At 45.9% G+C, this 24,070-nt stretch overlaps 1 protein-coding gene across 3 annotated transcripts; it reads left to right on the forward strand.

Annotated features, from left to right (window-relative positions):
- Positions 1 to 23,390, forward strand: C20H6orf118 (chromosome 20 C6orf118 homolog). Of its 3 annotated transcripts, XM_021655363.2 has the most exons (10): positions 1 to 80; positions 4,817 to 5,526; positions 6,293 to 6,415; positions 7,709 to 7,768; positions 9,392 to 9,516; positions 13,833 to 13,891; positions 14,424 to 14,605; positions 20,636 to 20,689; positions 21,176 to 21,237; positions 23,006 to 23,390. In XM_021655363.2, exons 1-10 carry the CDS (start codon positions 56 to 58, stop codon positions 23,103 to 23,105), a joined length of 1,500 nt encoding a protein of 499 aa, XP_021511038.2. In that variant the 5' UTR covers positions 1 to 55; the 3' UTR covers positions 23,106 to 23,390. The 3 variants fall into 3 exon arrangements, with proteins under 3 accessions (XP_021511038.2, XP_060229341.1, XP_060229343.1); XM_060373358.1 differs by lacking the exon at positions 21,176 to 21,237; XM_060373360.1 differs by lacking the exons at positions 20,636 to 20,689; positions 21,176 to 21,237.
- Positions 23,391 to 24,070: the final 680 nt, after the last annotated feature.

A 24,070-nucleotide genomic window follows, 5' to 3' on the forward strand; every position in this document is an offset into this window, starting at 1 on the left:
CGTTCCCTTGGCAACTGCAGACTGGGCTAGCAGCTGGCTAGCACGAAGAGGGGCGATGGATAAGGATCTCAAACCTGAAAGTAAGTGATCTGCCCCCATTTCTGTGTTTGTGTGGCTCAGCTGATGTCTGGCTGCTTGGGAAAGCTGGTTCCTCAGAAACGGTTTTGAGAGTAAAAACCTTTTTGGTGCCTGAAGGTCAGCTCCTGGATCAGAAGGGTTTACTTGGATCCAGAGACTCATAGCTGGACGGAAGCTTGAGGAAGCGGGCTACTTCTGTCCACCAACAGGCACAGCCAGCAAAGAACGCATGCGCACCAGTGCTTCACTTCCGTCAGTTTTCATTAAGTCCAGGGACCCGCCCAGGAAACAGGATGGGTCTTCCCACCTCTATTAACCCACCAAGAAAGCCTCTCAGGCCTTGGCAACAGGGCACCCTCCTCTGGAACAGTTCTATTGAGAGTTCCTTTGGGGATTTTTCCTTTGTGTCTGGCTGATATGATAAAGTAACCAACACCGAGGTGTTGGTATTATGTCGTAGGATGTGTGAAGGTGCTTGGGGTGCTTGTTGGTGTTATGTCGTAGGATGATGTGTGAAGGTGCTTGGGGTGCGTGGGTGCCTGTTAGTAAGTACCCCGAAGGAAAAAAGGCAGAGGCGCTCACTGCACTAGCTCAGTGTTTTTTTTAAAGCTGGGTTTTGAGAAACTTTCCGTACCACACCGTCTCGGAGCAGGACTAACCAGTCAGGAGGCAGGTAGACAGTCAGGTGTCTTTGTTTTGAATGCGTAGTGTAGTGTCCACACATAATAAAAGACAGGAACAGCTCCCGTCCCAGCAGTCCATCTGTTACGTGACGCCACCAATATCCGGAGGCAGAGTTCACTCGTGGACAGTGGCTAGAGGTGGTGGCACCAAGCCACATCCACTGGTGGGGAGGACAGTGAGTGGGTGCCAGTGAGTGGGTGTCCTTGAGCATGGCAGAGGCTGACTGGCACAGCCTCAGCTGTGCTTAGCCAGGGTAGCCACTATTCGACACCCACGGGGTCAGAGCCAGGCCATTGGCAGCAGGTCTGGAGGAGATGTGGTCACCTGAGGAGCTCTTGTCGTTAGCCAGCATCCACTGAGCCTCCTGGAGCCTACACTTTTATGAGCCCTCCAGGCTGGTCCTGTGCTTGCATACCCTTTGACCCCTGCTCCTGATCAGTGTGACCCTCCCGATCACAGGGTATTGCTGGTTAATTGTGTTCACTTCTGTTGTCAACACAGATGTTGATGTGAGGATAATGAGCAGAAAGACCTTCATTCTGTGTCTATCTGTAGAAAGATGAATTATTTTTCTAAATTAATTAATGCTGGAAATTATGGCAGCAGTTTTCTTTAACCAGCTAATTTCCCAGTGACTGACACAGAGAGACTATGATTTATTATCTAGCGTAAGCACTATGCTGGGCAGATTCTAAGCTAGTCTACTCCTAGTACCTCCAAAAGCCACATAAAAGCTAATTGTTTGCCAATCTGATGGCTCCCGGGCAGCTTCTGCTCCATCAGTCTGTCCTTAGAGCCGTGTGCTCACAGTCCACCTGGTCCCATGGCAACTCCTTTCTCTCTCCGGCTTCCACTCCTCCTCCTGCCTTTTCATCTGCTTCCTCTCTCGATCCCAAGCCCAGGCACCTCAAACTCTGCCTCCCTCTCTTCTACCCGGCCATAGGCTTCCACATCTTTATTTAGCCAACCAGGAACAATTGAGGAACATTCCCTATCACCATATGGTTACAGGTTCAACACTGATAACAATGCCTGTGGCAGGGCAGTAACCAGACCTCAGGGCACTGAAATAAGCGTTTGGAAACAAAGTCGGACCTTCCTGCAACATCTGTATTTTGTTCTACACATTCATTGCTATAGCCCACTCACAGTTTTTCCTCCGTGTTCACCACGTCCCAAGTGCTTTCTCCTCTTACTCCACCGCTCTCTCGCGAACGGCGCTCATGAAAACAGAAGTAGAGTTAGGCTGGCTTGAGTAAAACAGTCTGAACTAACCTTCACATTAAAGGCTGATGTTTGTGCCCCCCACCTAAAGATGCATGTCTAAAGAAATACCATGTTAAATGATTTTTTTAAAATGTTGCAGGTGTTTAATTTAACACAGACTTTGCCAATCAACCTGACGCTGTTCTCCTCATCAGCAGACTTACATAAAGCTGTCTTGTTTTTCCTTAAAGGTGATTTGTTTCCAGACCATTGGTGAGGGCGAAGCCACATTTCCCTAGGATGAGCTTAAGCTTCCCTGTTTCTTGGGGTTGGGCAGACACTGTGGGAGGTACAGATGGCTAGTGTCTGACTATGCACGATTGGACCTGAGCATACAGTAGGTAGCTGGAGAGCCTGGCCAAGAGGGTGGCATCTGGATTTGACAATTCTCACTGCGAGTCAGATAAGACACATGCTAAGCCAGCAGTTCTCAGCCTGTGGGTCACAACCCCTGTGGTAATTGAATAACTCTTTCACAGGAGTTGCATAGAGGAGAGCCTTCGTATTATGTATTCATGTTATGACTCAGTAGCTAAGTTACAGTTATGAAGTGGCGACTAAATAATTTTATGGTTGGGGGGAGGGGTTCACCACAACAGGAGACACTGTATCAGGAAGGCTGAGAACCGCTGTGCTAATCAGAAAGAACTCATTGGTGGCTTTGAGTCTTTTCTGGACATGAACTAACAGGAGGATGGCTCTGAAGCACCGTGTGCCTTCCTACTCCCATTTTCTACAGTCAGTGTTTCACACGCATCTTTCCTGTTTTCTATGTTCGGGCTTTGGTTGAAATACAGGAGTCTCCGTTCGGATAAAAGTCAGGTTAATATTTTATCAATTGATAAAAGGCATTCCTTTGAAGCACTAAGCTAATCAGTGGGGGAAGTCTTAAAACATTCTATTCCCAGTAGTGTTTGTTTCAATATCCAGCCACAGCCTCTCACATGGGACTGGGTGTGGCTCGTTTCCACCTAGGGCTGTACTGGAGTGGCTGGGCTTGACCACATTCCTAAAGGACAGTATTCTGAGATGGTCAGAGCTTACCTAGTGCCTGGTGTGACCCCAGGCATCTCTCCCAGGGCTGAAGGAATGAGGAGCTTTGGTGATGTCCATGTCCGAAGGACCCAAGACAACCACAGCATCGCGGAAGCCAACTGACTAGAAGCAAAGGACAGGAAGCCATTGGTTACTCGGAGATACAGGACTCCAAGTCAGAAAATAGATGCTCTCCAGAGGGGAGAGCTACCTGGCCAGCCATGGGTGTGTGTGTTGGGGTGGGGTGGGGGGGGTGCTCTGCCCTACAGCTACAGGAAGTGGATTCTGACAAGGAGAACAATTCTGGGAGAGAGATTCCCTGGGGCTTCCAACCTTGGGTTTTGGTCCTGTGGTCCTAGAGCAGAGTAGTTGTGGCTTAGAGTTCTGTGGGCCTGGGTGGCACACAGAACTGGCTGTAGTTATGAAACAGCAGGAAGTTACTGCTGGCCTTCTGTTCTTCCCAGGATGTGTCCTGACTCTTCCAAAGACATTTTAGACCAGGACTGGCCACATGTGTGGCACTGAGCCTAGAATCGGTCCTCAAAGTCCTCATTCATTCTGCTTCCCTTTGCTTGGGTGGTCATACAATTAGGAGAATAGCCAGGCACCTGGTGAAGGGCGGCCCTTAGCAACCAGCTCTGCCACTTGAAGGCTACTCTTGGAAGGCCCTCATAAACATTCCAGCATTTCCTCTCCTCTTGATGGCTATGCATGCAGCTACTTATAGATAGGTTCATCCTGAGGACTTCCAGCTATGACAAGGATGGCTGTAGACACATCCTGCCTGCTTAGACCTGCTGAGATCCTCAAGTCTCAGGTGGGCCTGACCTTACCACCTGGAGCCTGAATCTCCATGACTCTGGGGACAAGAGAGGCCCCAACAAATTCTCATGGATCCAAAATGATGTGGTGTAAATGTTTCCTCCCAGATTATCCCTGATTGTCTAAATAAAGTTGCCTACAGCCTGGATTGGGCAGAAGAGAGGTTGGTGGAGCCAAGGTTCGGGGGCTTGGGACAGCAGAGAGACCATGAGGATGAGAGAGGAAGAAGGAGCAGGTCACCATGGGTTAGCATGAACTAAAAGCACATGGCCAGGAGGAGCTTGCTCTGGGGAGCAGAATGATGGCGAGAAGCAGCCCAAATGGAAAAAACATGTGCAAATATTTATGGGGGTTTTGGCTGGGAAGTAGACAAGATAGCCTTAGAGGGTTTACATCTGCCAAGCCCCAGTGCATTAAGGCTTATTAAAAATCAAGCAGGTTTCTGTATCTATTTATTTATATGATGGTGGGTTAAGGAATAACTGATGCCTTAATAATTATATGGATCAATATTAAGTATTCATAACATCCAACAGAATGGTGCTGCCTGTAGTGGCTTGATTTTTCCCATGTTGGTTAAGGTCAGAAAGACAACCACACACACACATATGCCCTTGAGGCTAACCCCATCTGGACCATCCCTTCCTAAGAATCCTGTCCCAGATTTTTATTTGTCAAGCTGACAAATAAAACTCTCCATAGCTTTAACCTTGAATGGCTGTGAGTTTTATGACTATAAGAGCACTTGGGGTGAACCTGTGTGCTCTTTATCCTCTGCTACACTCAAGTGGCTACAGGAGTCTTAGACTAATAAAGATGGAGCTGTTTTCCTATCCTCTCTGAAGACTCCTCTTTTTCTGACACATGCAACAGGGCTGCTTTTCCATAGGTGCGGGAGGGGGCTCACCATTCTGTTTTCTCTCCTGGGCAGATTACATGGAGTGGAAGCACTGTGAGACCTATGGAGCTAAGACTCTCTGCAATCTGAAGGAGCTCCTGACCCAAATCCAAAAGGGCCACAAGGAAGATATCTATACCTACACCTCAGGTCACCTTAACCCCGACAAGCTCTACAAGCCACCTGACATCATTGTCCAGCACTGGTACAATGCAAACAGGCCAAAGGAGAAGCCTGCCACCTTCCCACCCACCCTCTCCGGAGGCAAAAAGGTAGCAAAGATGAAAGATGCTTTGGTTTACTTTTCAGTCAACACAGCCCTTCATCCTGATGACGCCTACAGCTCGAAGCTGTTCAAATATTTGAACCCACAAATGTTCCAGTCCTACCCTTCCAATGATGATGACACCTCAGAGGAGCTCCCACAGGAGGAGGAGGAGGACCAGGAACTAAAGGAAAGACATGTGTTTTCTCGGGAATCACACAAGAAGGAAGAGCTCGTGTTTCCTGAGATGAAAGTACTCAGATACCCAGAGGTGACATCCAGCCGCCAGTGTGCCAGGCCTGCCTCAGGCGGGGATGTGTATCGCTACATCACCTCCTACTTATCTGGCGTAACAAAAACTGACAGATACAAGAAGTTCCTGAGTTTCCAAAGAGAAGTCCTGGCAAAGGAAGATCTCCTGAAGAATGATTTCACAGGGAGCAAGGTGGCTGTGATCCATGAGAACAAACTGAAGGAGGTAAGGGGAACAGGGTTCCTTGTGGTGCTGCCAGCATGGGTCTGATGCTCAGAGACCCTCATGGGTCCTGATGGATCCTGAGGCACCCCAGTCACGTGTCCCGGCAGAATGAGACAAAATCGCCAGCACGATCAGCGAGAACTGAGGACTGGGGGAAGAAGGTGACACATGGGCAGGGGTCAGCTGGAGGTGAATCCATGGTCAGCAGTGTTCAGTGATTGATGGGGACAGCTGTGGAGATACTGCGCCTGGGGTCGAGAAGAATGTCCACCTTACCTCCTACAGAAGATGGGAGGGAGACCAGGCATGAGGGATGCTGCAGCTGCTGTTGGGTTAGGAATAATGGAACATGCTGGCGGGGGCTGTGATGTGGGAGGGGACTGTGGGTTGAGAGGGAACCTTACCGGCTAAGGCAGCACATTGTGGGTAAGAATTCAGGGGAGGGGAGAAAAGTGCCATCTATGTGTCAGGGAGCCAGAGTCCACCCTGTGGTCTTAAGGGTGTGTGTTGGGGCAGGAGTACAGAGGATGAACCTCTGAGTGCAGAAAGCAGAGGTGGATAGAGAAAATGAGACAGAAGCAGACACACACAGTGACACAGCAACATGGCTCTTAGCAACTATGGAAGGTAATCAGAGGCTCGCTGATTTGCTCTGCACAGCTCAACTGGGTGGCCTTTCCCAACTGATTCCTCAGAAGGACACACTACAGAAAGGAACATGGAGACCCTTCCGTTTTCAGGGACTGACGCTGTGTCTTTCTTCTAGGAGCTCCAGAAGGTATGTACCTGCAACCCTCATCAGTTCAACAGGTTGCAGGTCTTCGGAGAAATCTTCGAGGAAGTTTGCAGAAGTTCTCTGGTCTTTGGGGATCTCCTGAAAGAGATTAAGGTAGTAACACACATTCTCTGCGTAACAGTTGAGAACTATGCAGGAGGAGAAGCAACTGTGAGAAGGCTTATGCCTCACAGAAATTACACAGTGCCCATTCCACAGAGAAAGGGCATTAGTCAAAGATTCATGGGCCCTCTCATTCTCTTCTCAGTCACATGAGCAAGCACCAAGTTAACTGCCTAGCCACTGCGATTTCACACCAAAGCGTCCCGATTATGAGTTCAGAACAACATGGCATATAAGCTAGTTTTCAGAACTAGGGACTTTATAGTGAGTTTTTATGGGTTTTTGAGTTTATTGTGATTTGGGGATGTTGCCTGGAATTTATTTTGAAAAATTAAGTTGCTTAAAGCCCTCTATTAGTTAATTTTCTGATGCTGTGATAAAATACCCAAATTAAGAGCAAGATAGAGAAGAAAGTGTGTTTTAGCTCATGGTTGCAAAGGGGTCAAGTCCATCATGGTGGAAGCCATAGCAACAGTCAGGGAAAACATGGTGGCAGAAGCAGGAAGCTGGCTGATCCACGCACAGGAAGATGAAAAATAACAGGAGGTAGGGCCAGGTTATATACTTAAAGCCCACCTTTTATGGCTTACTTCCTACTGCAAGGCTTTACCAACTAAAGGCTCCATAACCTTCCCCCACATACCACCCACTCGGGACCAACTGTTCAAATAACTGAGCCGGGAGAGATTGCTTCTCCTCTAAACCACCATAAAGGCTGTGTTGTGCTCCGATTGCCCTAACAAGGGGTGGGTAGTGTTGGCAGTGTGCTGCCTGTTTTCCAGGACCCTCACCACCTCACCTTCAGCAGGTCCCAGAACTGCACGAGGCAGGGGATAAGGTGTTAGATGTAAGTCAAGATTTCTGACAGGAACTTGAACTGATTGGTAGCTGGCAGCGAAGATCGAATTCAATGACAATTGAGTTTTATGAATTTGCGTGTGTGTGTGTGTGTGTGTGAGAGAGAGAGAGAGAGAGAGAGAGAGAACATTGTGAAAAGAGTTTACACATGGAGTTAGGGTCAGGGTCTGAAGTGATTCTAACTGATATTCTTAAGGCCTGGCACAAGGCAAAGATATTGGAGGGTCGCAGACTTGCTAACCAGCAAGTCTAGCCAATCTGTGAGCAGACAGAGTGGACAGTGATGAAGGCAGATGCCAACCTCTGTCCCCTGTGTGCACACATGGGGGCTTGTGCGTATGTTTTTACAAATTCATGCACCCCACTCCCATACGCAAGCCTGCTGACATTGGTGTTTTTTGTTTGTTTGTGTGTGTGTGTGCACAGGACGAATACGAACTCTACATGGCAGCTCTTCTGGACTCTCAGCCCACAGCACAGTATGAGGTAATAACCATCAAAATGGACACAGAGAGAGCCTACGTGTTCCTGGCTTCGTATTTCAGAAAGACACTCTCGACTCGGGAAGCCCCATTAATTACTCTGTCATGCAAAATGGCTGGTGTTTTTTTTTTTTTTTTTTTTTAACGGGTGATTATATATGAGGGTAAAGTACTCTGGGTGGAGACCTTTCCTGTACATTAACACAGCACTGGGTCATTTCCTAGCCACAGCCACCGCACATGACAGTGATTGCTAGAAAGCAGCACCCTGTGGCTACCCAGAGTAGCTGGATCGCAACAGCAGGTGCACCAGGAGCCACAGCACAGATCACTGTCTCCTCACGTAGCCGGCGACAGCGTTCCCATCAGTCTCTGCAGGGCCAGGGGGCCAGTGGGTCGGCATGCACTCTTGTAGTCGAACTGTCTCATGGTCGTGGCAGATAGCTCCAAGAAGCTGACACCTTGAGATTAGTAACTCTGTCTTCTGAAGTAGAGAGTGTAATTTCCTACTTTATATGACAAAAGAAAAAAAAAAAACCTATGGCATACTAAGTCAGTTCGAAATCACGTTTTAATCAAAAACCACATGCGGGCCTTGTACTCTGTGTCCTGAGATTTTTCATGCCGCACGGTAAGAACCCTGGAGAGACGGCTCAGGGGTTAAAGGCACCGGCTGCTCTTACAGAGGACCCAGGCTGGGTTCCCAGCACTCACAATATCTAACTCCAGTTCCAGGGGATCTGACGCCCTCTTCTGACCTCCACAGGCACCAGGAAAGAGCCGACATACATGCAGGCAAAACACCCACGCACATAAAGATTAAATAGAACAAATAATAGGTAAGTAAAACCAGGAGCTGCCTTTGAAGAGTGGGCAGCGCCTGCCTTCTCGGGCTTGCTCTGTTTTGTGCTGTGAGCAGAGAAGGAAAATCCACGCCCATGTCTTTGTGTGTTTGTTTGCTTGCTTGCTTGTTTTGAGACAGAGTTTCTCTGTGTAGCCTTGGCTGTCCTGGACTTACTTTGTAGACCAGGCTGGCCTCGAACTCACAGAGATCTGCCTGCCTCTGCCTCCCTGAGTAGCTGGGACTACAGGTGTGCACCACTGTCTTAAATCAAGCATTATCAATAGGAGGGAAATGATGGGCTTCCAGAACTCTGGATCTTCCTGTTCCTGAGAACAGACCATCACCTCATGAGGCAGAGGTCAGCAGGCTGAACTGGTCTCAATAAAGCAGGAGCCCCACATTTCTTCATGTCCATATAAAGATCAGTGATTAAGACTGTCTCACGACTAATATAAACATCGATTATTTGAAATAGTTAATAATGAGCCCTTTATTGGGTGAGTTTCCTTAATGCAACTCTACAAGTAAACCACAAAACAAACAAACAAACAAAAACCATGCCATCCTAAAGAATTCTTAGGAAAATGAAAACCTTACACAATTGTGAAAATTACTTTACTTGGAACTTGGCCAATATTTTTCTCCTCTCTCCAGCCTCCCAATGCACACATTTAACTGGCATTCACAGGCTACCCCAGGGCACCTGGGCCAAACCTGAATAACAACCCAGCTCTCGTCCACTCTCCCTGGTCACTTTAACCCTGTGTGCTCTGCCCCCGGCAGCGGCTCCTGGCTGAAGTGAAGGGATTGGAGAAGAGCCCAGTCCACACCGCTGACGTTGACCAAGCTAAGGAGCATCTGAAGAAGCTCGAGAAGGCTACCCTCGAAGCGCTGCAGCACAACGACAGGTAGGGTGCCAGCTTGTGATCCTGGTGGGGTTTCCATCAGCACTCAACACGGCCTCAGGACTGTGAGAGCCGGCAGTGGTGGCACATGCCTTTAGTCCCAGCACTTAGGAGGCAGAGACAGGTGGATCTCTGAGTTCGGTCGAAGCCAGCCCGGTCTACAGAGTGACACCAAGACAGCCAACAGTGCCCTGTGAAACCCTGTCTCAAAAAAAAAAAATGATGATGAGCAGTAACACATTTTTCCTGCATGGTCATATGTGGCAATGCACCTCTATGTACCTGTATGTGCCACCGTTGTCCTGTTAACTCAGACTCTTCCTCAAGTAACTGCACATGTCACTGTGGTGCTGGAACAAATGCAGGGCCCTCATGGCAAGGCTCTTGGAGGTTTCTGAAGGACCCTCCTTGAGGACTCACTGATGGACAGAGGGTGTAAGGACCAGAAAGAGCCTTCTGGCTCTGTTAACTTAGAAAATCCTGCGGTCCCTCTGAGTGTTTGTACAGAGTGAAGTTACAGTTGGGGGGGGGGGCATGTTGTTTGCAAGGAATAACGTCTAAAGACGACAGAACTTCTGACTCAACCCCCAAGAGAACGTTCTCAGAAGCGAAACCTCAACTGTTTGTTCCACGTGGTCTGGAGAGAGAAAGCTGTTGTCTCTCACTCGTGTGATCTGAAGTTCTCTCATGGCACGGCCACCATAGGTCCTGCCCTCCCTAAGGACATAGAGGGTAGGCTGTGGACGGTCACGCTGTACCTTGTAGGGAACACTCCTTTAGGGTTAGGCCTGTGTGTGAGTGTCCCCCTGGCAGCCATGCGTTCCTCACACACTTTTCAACATTTGTTGTGCCCTTGTCTGACCTGTGTCCACTTTATTCCCTGAGGATAGTCACTCTCTCAGAGGCCCTGAGCGGAGGACTTAGGCCCAGGTGTGTGGTCAGGTCAGACAGAAGTAACACTCAAAGGTCACAAAACAGTGGAAGTTTGCCATTTACGAATACCATAGAGGTGGAAACATCTTGTAGGGACAATGGGAAGGCCAGAACATTGTAGATAATGTATACTTGGACAGCAGGAAGGGGGTGGGGGGTAGGGTCTGTTCCAGAGTGTCAGGCATGTGTCTGTCTTGACCTCTGGGGTAGGCTCTGAGCGTTTCTGCCATGCACAGGAAGTCACGCTGATCAAGGAGGCACTGCGGAATACTCCGGAGGTCCTCACTGTAAGTGTGGCCCATGTGATAAATCAGGAAGTTTGTTTCTAGCTGTTTGCCATGAGGTGGTCCCAGAAGGCTGCAGGGAAGTGAGGAGCCGGACAGAGCAGAGGTCTGGTGAACTGATGATTCTGCCTCCAGGCTGGTATGTGAGTTAGACTTGCACCCAGAAGTTCAAGATTTAATTTGCTATTAATTAATATCAAGTTGATATTAATTTGAAGGGAAAGGTATAAAACAGCACTATAAGCTCAACCAGATGTTCTCCAGAAGAGCATTTCAGGACACGAAAACAATCACAGGAAAGAAATGTAAGAGCTAAGCATGAACTCAGACAACAACAACAAACAAATAAAACATGACACAGCTAACAGCTGAAAGAGTGAAGAACAGACTATAGACAGAAATTTTAACCATAACCTGCTCAAGGAAGAATAGTTTTGAGTGAGAATACAAGGCATATAGTGGGGGCAAAGAGCAGAAAATCAAGGTACTGAAATTGAGAAAAGTGGGGAAGTTGGTAGAAACGACAGATACACAACTAAGATCCAACTCACATACAGCTAAAGCTCCAAAAGAAGAAATACAGAACGGAACAACAGCAACAACAAAATACATAATGTGCCAGAGCAGACCACGTGAAAGATCTCAGGAGGCCACACCCTCTGAATTTACACACTGCAGGGTCCATTGTAGCCACTGAGCCCTCGACCTTGAATGCGTGAAAGCATTAAACCGTTGCCGTGTAGACACGTGGCTTTAAGCCACCTGTGGTGTCATCTTCAGACAGAGCACTGCAGCCCCCTTGGCATGTGCAGCACCTGCCAGAATGAATCCTTCTAAAACATAAGGCATAAGATATTGGGCTCCACTCACTTTGACTCTGAGCGAAAATGCAGAGGCCCTGTAGGGGTCATTTGTTTCTCTTTTTTCTATATTCCTTGTAATTTCTATATTCCTTGTAGTTAAACTTGGTGGCCTTTGTAAATTCTCTCTTTGGGATGTCCCCAAAGGCATGGGGAGTTAGCATGTGCTCCATATCAGTTCCAGCATCCCTTGATTTGTGGTTTGTCTCAGGCTGAAAACTGCAAGGATTTTTTTTTTTTTTGTCTTCACTCACTTAATTCTGTGTATGTGTGTGCTGTGGCTGTGTGTGGCCGAGTGCGGGTTCACACTAATGCACGTGCCTGTGTGGAGGTGTGAAATAAATAGTCGTCTTCTACCACTCTCTACCCTGTTCTTTGCGCTCCCTGGATCTGGAGCCTGGGATATTGGGGATCAGACTCAGCTGGGATTAGAAGTGTGTGGACTTTTCACGTGGCTGTAGAAATCAGACTCAGCTGGGGTTATGGGTGTGTGCTTTTCACATGGATGCTGGGAATCATGGTTGTCACAGCAAGCACTTTGGCAACCAAGCCACCTCTCCTACCTATGTTTTCCCCTTTCCCTTGCTCTCCTCCCCTTCCTCCTGTCTTTCTGTGTAAGTGTGTGGCTGTGTACATGCTACAGTGGATGAATAAAGGTCAGAGATGCTTTATGGGCGTGGTCATCTCCCTCCACCACGAGGGGCCCAGGGATTGAACTAGAGTGGTTACGTACCTTTATCCACTGAACCATCCCGCTGGCCCTCCATTTGTTTTTAATTAAAGAACTTGAGTGATTTATCTGTAATCTCAGCGAGAAGATGGTTTGATTGGTAAGCGGGCTGGATTGGGCTAGCTAGAGCCATCTTCAGATTGCCTTTTGTGTCGGAAGTTTGAAGATCAGTATTCATGTCTCAGTTAGTTAAAAGACTTGTGGGGCTGGGGCTGGGGAGTAGCCGGGTAGGCCGAGCGTGTTTTATGAGAGCATGAGGATGACGGTTCAGACCCCCCAGCACTCGTGTGATTGCAGCCATGTGTGCTGGTTGCCCTGTAAACCATGTGGGAGATGGAGGGAGAGGACCCCAGGGGAGCTGGCCAGCCCGACTCGCTGGACCAGGCAGCTCTGGGTCAGGCCAGAGAGACCCTGGCTCAAAACCTAAGTGAGAGAGATTAGGAGGACACCAGACATCCACTCTGGCCTCCACAGGGCTGTGCGTCACGGGCACATCCACGATGGCATACACAAGTGTGTGCATGCACATCACACACCACACCACACACCGTATGTACCACACATCCACACACCATACCATGCCACACGCACATACAATACACACCATTCCACACCACACCACACCACACACATCCACACACATCATGCCATGCCACATACACATCTACATATACACCATGCCACACCACACACACACATACACCACACACACACATCCACACACATCATGCCATACCACATACACATCTACATGTATGCCATTCCACACACATACACACATACATTTACACCATGCCACACACACCATGCACACATACCCACACACCACACACAAACATACACACACTACTCACACATACACACCACACACACACACATACTGTACACATATACCTCACCGACACATACCACACTATACCTCATATACCCACACATACCACACACACATACACACATACCACATACATACACACACACACATACCACACCTCACATACACACATACACACCATGCCCCACACACCACTCACACAGACACATGCATATCACGTCACACAGACACTACACACACTACACCACACACAAACACACACACAACTCACACACACACAACACACACAATATACACATACCATTCCTCACATACATGTACATACCAGATACACACACCACACACAAACACACATACCGCACACATACACCCACACCATACCACACCACACATACACACATATGCACACACATACATGTGTATACACACATACACCACACACTCGCACACACACATACACACACACACACACACACCATACCACACCGCACATATACACACATACACCACACACACATCGTACCACACTACACACAGACACTACACACACACACACACACACACACACACACACACACACACACACATACACACACACACTTCTTGGCATAAAATGGACAGATGCAATAATGCCCAAGTGGTGCGTGATGTTTCATGACTGTTTTCCTACCGATTTTTAGACTCAGAAGCGAGCTGGAGGCCGAGCGCCAGTTGCTGGAAACTGCTAAGGAGAAATCAGGTGAGAGCCGCCCCGAGCTGCTGGCTGCTTTTCCAGGATTTTCTGTGGGTGTCTTGATCCCCATGCCACGCGCCTACCTGCCTCTTGTTCTCCCTTGAGCTTCAAGTCCCTCAATCTTTGGTGAATTCTCCTTACCCTCGAACCACACTGTGCAATGTTCACCTGGGTCTCCCCGGGGCATGGCCTCCTGCCCTGCTGTTTTCATGGAGTTTCTTGCCAGGACGCACTGTTACAAAGCAAACCTGGAAGAGGTTCTGGCCATCATTCACAACTGGTGCTTTCTGCCTCGCCCAGTGTCTACAGAACTAGGCATCCACTGATACCTGAAGATCACATGAAAGCATCAGGAGAGGAATACCCCTATTTCTTTGGAACAGATATTTTTTGTTAATATGCTTGGGTTACTCGGCAGATATGTCTATATGTGGGTGGCCACACTATAGTTATATGTAATGCATATAACATCACACCCACCGCTGTTAACAAGAGCCAAAACATTAAACACAGTAACTGCTTTTGAACCTGTTTCCAGAATTACGTGAGAAAAACATACAGGATGAGGACCAACTCACTCTGATTGAGAAGGTTGAGAAGAGAAGGTGTGAGATCCTTGAAAAATGGGATGAAATTAAAGCACTAGAAAAACACGTTAAGAAAACTTCGGTGCATTCCAGAGTGATGGATATCACTGAGAGTGCCATTAAAAGCATAGAGGTATGCACATTCTCCGTGTAAATATTTACGTTTGTTTTGCTTAAAATCTAATGAAGCATAGTCCAAAATATGCTTTCACTTCAGAGGGTATAGTGGCTACCTAGAGCAGTAAAGGCCTATCCGAAACAAGAAGAGAGATGGCAGGTCTCTGCGGAGCCCTGTCATGCTTGAAACATGTAGATACTACACAGAGCTTGTGTGGACTGTGACCCAATAGGATTTCTCGTGGCTAGTTCCATGTATTTTAGCAGTGCTGCGTCTGTTTTTAATGCAGAATAATAATTACAAGGTGCGTAGAAGGGCCATATGGGTCTACACCAAGGATTGGTTTGTAGGTTTGCCACTCCCAGACAGGTTTCTCTGTGTAGCCTTGGCTGTCCTGGATTTTGCCTCGTAGATCAGGCTGGCTTTAAGCTCACAGAGATCCAACTGCCTCTGCCTCTCTGAGTGCTGGGATTAAAGGCGTGTGCCACCACACCTGGCTGGTGTGTAGGTTTTTAACTGAACAAAGCATTAACCTTCCATTCCTGTAGCTTATTGTAGCTTCTTGGAAGACCAAGCTTTTACGCCCTTTGCATCATTGTTTCAGTTCTCTTGTTACACCTTTTCTTTTTTTAAGGAAAGATTTATTTTTAGGATTTATGTGTGTGTGTGTGTGTGTGTGTGTGTGCACTGTGTGTGCACAGGTGCTTAGAAAGGCAGGCCAGAAGAGGGCGTTGTGTTCCCTGGAGCTGAAATTACAGGTGTTTGTGAGCTGCCTGACACAGCGCTGGGAGCTCCAGGCCTCTAGAAGAGCAGGAAGTAAGTGCACTTCACTCCGGAGCTATCTCTCCGGCTCCCACACTTTTAACTAAGCAATACTTAATAATCTGTTGTTGCTCCTGGGCGTGAGTCTTAGTTCTGGAGGCAAACATGCCTTGCTGATGGTGGGCTAGCTTCTAGACACCACAGTAAAGCAAATACTACAATTAGGTCAGTTGTGAGAATTGTTGGGTTTCTCAGTGCATGTAAAATTATGGTCCCCCTCTATGGCAGACAATTGCATGCTTGGCAGCATGCCGTTTCAAACAAAAATGAAAAATAAACTATAGCTTCGACATGCTCAGCTTCATCAGGTCTGTTGGACATGCTTGACACAGGCTTGTCACAAATCTTCAATTCCTAAGAAAAAGAGATGCAAAGTGCATAAAGTGAAATACATTTTGTACTCTTTGGTCGGCTTGAGACTGCTTCCCTGTAACCCATGTGACCTCAAAGTCACTGTACAGTGAAGGACAACCCTGAACTAATGCTCCTGCCTTCAGTTCTCAAGTACTGGGTTCACAGTGTGTCCCCACGCCTGGCATCTGCATTTTTATTTCGCCTTGCTTCTCAGTAACAGGTACCTGAGGACTGCTCTGTAATTCAGTTTCTACAGTTTTGATTCACAGACTCTTCCCTACTATTGTGCCTCTTCATGATTTAAATATTTATTTTATTTCTTTTTCTTCTATGGAAAATCATTTTTTTCCCTCCCATAATATATCCTGAGTATGGTTTCCCTTCCCTCTACTCCTCCTGCCTCCTTCCACCCCCGTCCTCTCCCATCTATATTCACCTCCTGTCTTTCTCTTACTAGAAAACAGACTCCTGTGGGATAATAATGAAATAAAGTATAATAAGATGAAAACAACAACTGACACATCCGGATTGGACAAAACAAACAAACCGAAGGAAAACAGTCTAAGAGGAAGAAGGCATAAGAAAGGGAGACTCCCTCATTTGCACACTCAGGAATACCTTAAAAACAGTCAACTGGGAGCCATGATGTGTGCCCAAAGGACCTGTAGGCTATAAAGAGAAAAGAAAAATTACATAAATAAGATAAAATAAAAATTAAAAATAAGATTAAAAAAATGGGAGAGCCCTGACATGACGTTCTGAGACGGGGGCCATCCAAAGATGTCTACTGCTGGGCATGCAGCCTCCCCAGCGAGACTCCCTTGGAGGAAACTAAATTTTCATTTCCAAATGGTTAGTAATTGGAGAGAGCTTCTGAGTGATGGATGGAGGTATGTGTCCACTTCGTCTTTCATCTCCAGAATCTCACCTGGTGCAGACCTGTGAAGGCCCTGTGCATGCTGCCTCAATCTCTGTGAGCTCATGTGTATTGATCATGTTGACTTGAGGACCTTGTCTTCCTAGCGCCCTCCATCACCTCTCACACTTTTCCCACTTCCTCTTCCTCATCCCATTTAGGGCTGAGTGTTCCAAGGTCTGTCACTTTCCATACATTGTCTTTCTGTGGGTCTTTGTATTAGTTTTCATTTGCTGCAGGAGGAAGCCTCTCTGATGATGGCTGAACAAGGCACTGATCTATGAGTATAATAGAGTGTTATTTGGAGTTGTTTTAATGCCATTAAAAAAAAAACTAGCATTTGGTTTTTTTACTGGGCTATCTAATCTCAGGTTCTTGGTCACCAAGCAGTGTCAGGTCTGGGTTCTATGATGTGGAGTGGGCCTTAGGTCAAAATAGCATTATTGCCTAGCAGGAAGGACACCGTTGTAGATCAACAGATTTGTGATCTGTTTGTTTAGGACTGGTGTTTAGGTTCCTCCTTTGGTACCATGCAGAGTGCCTTCGTGTACCAAAGATGCTAACATATAGGTATAAAGGTTCTATGTTGGCACCAGCTCAACTTCCCTGGGTTTAATGGGTTGTGTAGGTGTCGTCTTCATAAATACGGTCTTGCCCCAGATTGTGAGAACAACCTATAGTCTTGGCAACAGCTTCATTTGTTTTGGGGTTCCCATGAGGCCCCTTTGGCCAACAACTCAATTGGATGTAACCTATTCCCAGTACTGACAGATATCCAGATGGTGCTTTGTCTCCTTTGTCAGTTTTATTTGATCTTTTTCACATATGTGTGTATTTTAGGAAGCTGTACCCTTCACATGGCCCTTAGTTTTAGCTGTCTCTCCTCATATCCCCTCCCTTGACCCTCTCTTCCATCCCCCTCTCTGTTTAATCCTCCTGTTCCACTCCTTAACCACCCATCCCCAGCTAACTATTTTATTTCTCTTTCCTAATGAGATCTATCTGTACCTCTTAGTCTCTTATTTTCTGCCTTATCTCTGTGATTCTATGGATTGTCATTTGGTTATCTTTGACTAAACAGCTAATGCCCACATATACGAGAGCACTTACCATATTTGTCTTTCTGGGTATGGGTTCCCTCACTCAAGATGATCTTATTTTTTTCTAGTTCCATCCATTTACATCATATTTTTTTAATGTCTGAGTAATACTCCTCTGTGTAAATTGTACCACATTATATTTGTCCATTCTTCTGTTGACATCTGGGTTGTTTCCAGTTTCTGGCTATTCTGAATAGAGCAACAATGAACACGGTTGAACAAGTGTCTCTGTGGGTGAAGTGTCCTTTGGATATATGCCCAAGAGTGATATAGCTGGATCTTGAGGTAGATTGATTCCCATCTTTCTAAGGAACTGCCACGCTCATTTCCAGAGTGGTTGTACAAGTTTGCAGTCCCACCAGCCATGGATGGGTGATCCTTTTACTCCACATCCCAACACACATGAGATGACTAATGGGTGTAAGATGAAATCTCGAAATAGTTTTGAGATTTGCATTACCCTGAAGGCTAAGGATGTTGAACATTTCTTTGTTTCTCAGCCATTTGAGTTTCCACTTTTGAGAATTCTCTTCAGTTTTGGTACTCCATTTTAAAATAGGTTATTTGTTTTCTTGATATCTAGTTTTTTAAGTTCTTTATGTACGTTGGATATTAGTCCTCTATCAAATATATAGTTGGTAAAAATCTTTTCCCATTCTATAGGCTGCTTCTTTGTCTGAATATCAGTGTCCCTTTTCTTACAGAAGCTTATCAATTTCATGAGGTTATTAATTGCTGTCAATATTCTGTTCAGAAAGTCTATATCTGTACCAATAAGTTCAAGCCTGTTCCAAACTTTTTCTTCTATTAGGTTCAGTGTATCTGGTTTTATATTGAGATCTTTGATCCTCTTGGAGTTAAATTTTGCACAGGGTGATAAGTATGGATCTATTTGCATTGTTCTACATGCAGGCATCTGGTTTGACCATCACCATTTGTTGAAGATGCCTTCTTTTCCCAGTGTGTATTTCTGGATTCTCTATAAAAAGTCAGGTGTCCATAGGTGTGTAGTTTATGTCTGGGTCTTTAATTTGATGCCCTCGATAAACATGTCTGCTTCTATGCCAGTACCATGCTGTGGTGTTTTTTGTTTGTTTGTTTATTATTACTGTAGCTTTGTAGTATAACTTGAGATCAGGAATAGTTATAACTCCTGCAGTTATGTAGTTGTTTTGTTTAATTGTTTAGGATTGTTTTAGCTATCCTGGGTGCTCTGTGTTTTCATTCAAAGCTGATAATTATCTTTTCAAGATCTGTGATGAATTGTGTTGGAATTTTGATTGGAATTACATTGAATCTGTAGATGGCCAGCTTTGTTACGTAAACCCATTTACGAGCACAGAGATCTTTTCATCTTTGAGATCTACCTTAAATTCTTTCTTCAAATACTTGAAGTTTTATCATAGAAGTCTTTCACATGCTTGTAATTCTAGATACTGACATATGGTCTTGTCTTTGTTAGGAAGGTGCTTTGTTTCCTGATTTCTTTTTCCCTCTCTGGTTCTTAGGAGAGTGTGGTGACTGTGTTTTTTTCCTGCTATGAAATTCTCCTGGGACCCTGTAGGTGTGGCCACTGTTAAAATTTGTTACCTAGGTTTTAGGAGCTGACACTTAGGAATGGGTAAACTAGCAGGGGTGAGGGTGGCAGGATCCTCAGGAGGGAGAAAAGCAGGGTGTTCCTCCAGGATCTGCCTAGCCCCCTGGGAAACGGCGGCAGAGAGTGAAGAGCAGCCACAACAAATGGTCTACTACAGAGCTGAGGATAAGACTGGGGCATTGGATATGGAGGAGAGGAAGGAGAGAGAAGATCTGTGTTGTTATAAACTAAAATGAAAATCCCAGCCGTTCTATTTTACCAAAGACTCAGGAGCCAGATGCTGGGGTGAAAACCTGCTAGCTCAGAGGGGCGGAGAAAGCACCAGCTGACCTTCCTTCTCAGCTCAGGTCTCGATGGAAAAAATCCAAAAGGCTCAGTAGCTCAACTGACAGCCCAGGAGGAAAAGGCCAAAAAACCCAAGTCCAAAGGCTTGCTAGCTCAAAGCCTAAAATCCCAGAGAGCTGAGGAGCTGAAGCCTAAGATAAAGGCAGAGCTTAAGCTAAAAGCCTTTTCTATTTCTCCGTGCTGTCTTAAATACTCCTCATCAAAGTCCTCCTACTCTTTAATCCCTGTCAGCTGGGTTTTTTGCTCCGCCTCTTGACCTATGGTTAACTTTACTAAATCTGGTGTACAAAAAGCTTTCCGATTAAAGGTGTGTGCTAGGGCTGGCTGAACCACACCATAATCACCTGTTTACAATAAATAGAAAGTTCTTGGATTAAAGGTGTGTGATAGGGCTCAACCACACCAAACAAGAAACAGGATTTTACAATTCACAATTTCGGGGTTCAAAATGGCATCAAATATCCTGCAACAGATCTGAAGCTTGCCTACCTGCTTAGCTGGCTGGCCTCCTTGCTTCTCTGTCAGGCTTGGCTGGCAGGTTCCCAGGGAATGCCTGCTGGAGTGGGGGGTGGGTGGGAGAAAGCAGTGAGTTGGGGAAGGAAGGTTAGAGGGGAAGATCTGTGTGATCCACTGGAGACTGGGGCAGAGACGGACAGGAAGCTTCAATAGGTGTTATGTTATAGACCTGGGGATTGGGTTTGGGGGAGAGGAGGAGAGGTGAAAATCTGCAGTTAACCTACCTGCTTCCCTGACCAGAGTAAATGTCTATTTTAAAATGATGTGGAACTGAACACTCTTGAATTTATAACCACACCAGTCTCATAATGCTTTTTTTTTTAAAAAATCATAAATAGAGAAAAAGTTTTAACCATTTTCTTTTAAAATTGCTCTTTAAAACCATTTGCTTTCAGAATGAAGGTATAAAATTGGAAACAACAAACAGAATCTTAAGGAAGAAAATAAAAGTAAGATGCCTTTTTATATATACAAATCAGTGTTTATCTATACAAGTATTACCCAAATGTTTGCTTGCCTTCGCCATAAGTCACACAGAAACACGTGTTTTCCTCTTGTGGAATAGCTCTCTCTGTGTGAGCAAAGTCAGTCTATGGAGGCCTCTGCCCAAAACTGGACTCTTGTAGGCACAGTGCATTGTGATGATGGAATGTATCAATCATAACTGCTTCTCTGACTTATCCACACACCTTGCCATTCAGGATAACAAACAAAATGGCCAGTAGCAAGGAGTGGAACCCTCCAAACGCTCATGGACAATTGCTACTTATATCATAGTCCTGCATGCCTGGGCCGTGTGTGGCTCTGAGCTGTGCATGGTGGGTTTGGTGTGCTCTACATGACAGAGTCACTAAGTCTGATTCCATCATATTGTCAGTGTACATGACCAAGATCATGACATTCCAGATGACCAAAAAATTTCCACATCTCTGTAGGGTCTGGAAAGCCAAATAAAGCAGCTCATAAGGAAGAGTAAGATCAAGAATGAAGACAGGAAGTAAGCACGGCTATTGTGTTTTTAAAATGTGTGTGTGTTGCATATGTATGTGTGTGTGTGTGTGTGTGTGTGTGTGTGTGTGTGCTTTACACATCTGTGGGCAGCATTGTGTACAGGTGTGGGCGTGCATGAGGCCCCAGGTTAACAAGAAGGCTTTCTAACCTACTCTCCACCTTATTCTTTGAGGCAGAGGCTCTCATTTGAACACAGAGCTCACTGATGATTAATCTCACTAGGCAGCTTGCCCCAAGGATCCCATCTCCACCTTCTGAGGGCTGGGATTACAGGCAGCTTGCCTCTTTGCCTACCTGGCATTTGCATGGGTACTGGGGAGATGAACTAAGGTCCTTCCATTTGCCCCCCCCAGACCTGTGCCAGATACTGTGATAGAGTGAATAATATCATTTCACTTAAAAGTAGGTGAGGCTGGATGACCCTTTGAAGTATGTGCATGTATGCGTTGTCTTTCTCTGTGATCGCCTGGAGATCTAAACCCCACCATGCACATTTTCTCTATCAGCATACAATTTCATTAGAAGAAGCTAAAGGATTGGGGTAAATCATTTACTCAGGGGCAGAGACCAGGCATATGGGGGTAGCGTGTAGCTTTGGGTAGCATTCTATACTCAAATTGCACGGCTTTTAACAGTAATAAAAACTTTAAAAATCCCATGCACTTCCAAACTTTCAATTTAAAAAGTAAATGAGGGGGGCAGTGAGATGGCTCAGCAGGTAAAGCTAGTTATTCCTAAGGTTGATTAACTTAAATTTGAGCCTTGATTCCCACATGGCATAAGATAGCTGGCCCCTACAAATTATCTTCTGACCTCCACATGGGCACAGTGGTACATATGTGCGTGTGTACCTCCATACACAGGCACGTGAGCACACACACACCAAAATGCAATATAAAATTTAAAAGTAAAATGGTGGATTTACAGAATTGGTTAACACGCTTCTTTTGTGTGGTTGCTTCTCTGAAAGTTGGCACCGAGTTAAAATCTTGAGACTTTGTGCAGATGGAGCAATAGAAAAACACGCTGGCTGAAATCTAGGAAGGCATATTTACATCCACATGGAGAGCATCCGTCTGTGGCCATCAATGGTCTGAGCCCATCAGCGTCATCCTTCTTTCCTAACTTTCAATGCCTGTGGCTTTCCTCATGGGTCTCAGTGTAGCTATTTTTAGGCATTAGGTCCATTTTCCAAGGCAAAGGGTAAATAACTAACAGCTTCTGCTCAGTCTGAGGGACACACACACACACACACACACACACACACCTGTCATAGGGGGCCTTTTCCAGCCACTTTCTCATTTATCTCCCTGGCTAGCAGTTGGTCCCAGCATGATCAGTCGTTGCAGGGAAGGGCAAAAGCCAGAGAGTCTCCTTCCCCTGTCATGTGGTGGAGGAATAAGGATGAATACCTGGGTTACTCTCTGCAGCGACTTATGTCATGCTGGAAGTCAGAAAAAAAAAAAAAAGACACAGTTACACAGACCCTGCTGGGAAGGCATGCCATGCCGCCTGCACCGTATCATCATCAGAAGATGCTTTAGGGGATCCCCCTAAAATACTGGAGAAACTCTCACGGTATTCAGTGCTGAAGCTCGGCTAACGATACTGCTGAAACCAAAAGTTGTTGATTTCAACCTCATCTGTTTGGGTGAATCCATTCTGAATGAATATTTACTTGAACTCTTTTTTTTTTCCCCTCCCCAATTATATATTCTTCTAAGCCCTTGCACTTGTCTCTTGTGTATTTTAAGGGTTCTGTTGGATCTCGTTGGGGAATATGCAGACGTAGAAGAGGTAGAGGACGACTCGGATATCTTCGGGAAATATTATCTAAGGACTTTCCTCTTCTGAGCCCGCCACCTGGAGATGTTTGCCCTTGTCAGCGTTCCCCTAATAACATCAGGGTGGGGCATGCAGTCTCCTCAGTGGATTAGTAGATGCATACCCCGTGTGATTCACTTGACTTCTTTATATGTTCCCACTGGTCCTTCATTTATCTTTTATTCAGAAACTTTCAACTGGACAAAACACATTTGAATATTTAATAAGAATGAAGATTTAACCCTGCTGTGATGTCGATCACCTCTGTTTAGGCATAGGCATGTTTACACATATATGCATTTAATAAATATCACTCCCATGCTGGTTTGGTACTTATTGCTGTGGCCATAATACTTGATAGAGATAACTGAATGGAGAAAAATTTTATTTTGCCTCATGAGTTCATGAAGAACTTCAGTTCTTCATGGTGGAGCAGATTAGTTCTCCATACAAGGTGTGTGTTTACATCGTTGCTGACCAGGAAATGGAGAGCATGATGGGAATAAGGAGCCAGGATAAATAGCTAACAGCTTCTTCTCTCAATCTGATACATATATCGTGTGTGTGTGTGTGTATTACTTCTAGTGGTCTGGTTCTGCCAGCTCCCATCCATAGCAAGGCAGGTTCCACAGCTTCCCCAAACAGTGCCACCACCTGGGGACAAGTGTCTTAAACAAGAGCTTGTAGGGGATGTTTGACGTTTCAGACATTCCAGACAATGTAACAGTAGTGCCTGAATTAATATCTACTTCAACTAAGTAATATTTGCCTCTTGCTACAAAGATTGCATTGCAACTGGCACAGACCTCAACCATTTCTGAACTTTGGGACCCCATGTCTGGCTGAAAGGACCCCTACATTCCATCACACCATAGTGCTGATTATCTTTTGCCAGGTTTCTGCAAACAGCACAAACACATTGTGCTATTATCTTTTGCCAACTCTGTACAAACTAGAGTCACCCGGGAAGACTGAGCCTCAATTGAGAAAAAGGC

This window comes from Meriones unguiculatus, chromosome 20 (genome assembly GCF_030254825.1).
Source record: "Meriones unguiculatus strain TT.TT164.6M chromosome 20, Bangor_MerUng_6.1, whole genome shotgun sequence".
Classification (NCBI taxonomy): Eukaryota; Metazoa; Chordata; class Mammalia; order Rodentia; family Muridae; genus Meriones; species Meriones unguiculatus.

What these genes read in the sequence shown, in the direction of transcription:
- C20H6orf118 (XM_060373358.1), top strand. Translation starts at nt 56, where the DNA reads ATGGATAAGGATCTCAAACCTGAAA. An exon ending in TAAGGATCTCAAACCTGAAA is followed by an intron (nt 81 to 4,816) that starts GTAAGTGATCTG and finishes TCTCCTGGGCAG; the next exon opens with ATTACATGGAGTGGAAGCAC. An exon ending in TCTTAAGGAAGAAAATAAAA is followed by an intron (nt 20,690 to 23,005) that starts GTAAGATGCCTT and finishes GTGTATTTTAAG; the next exon opens with GGTTCTGTTGGATCTCGTTG.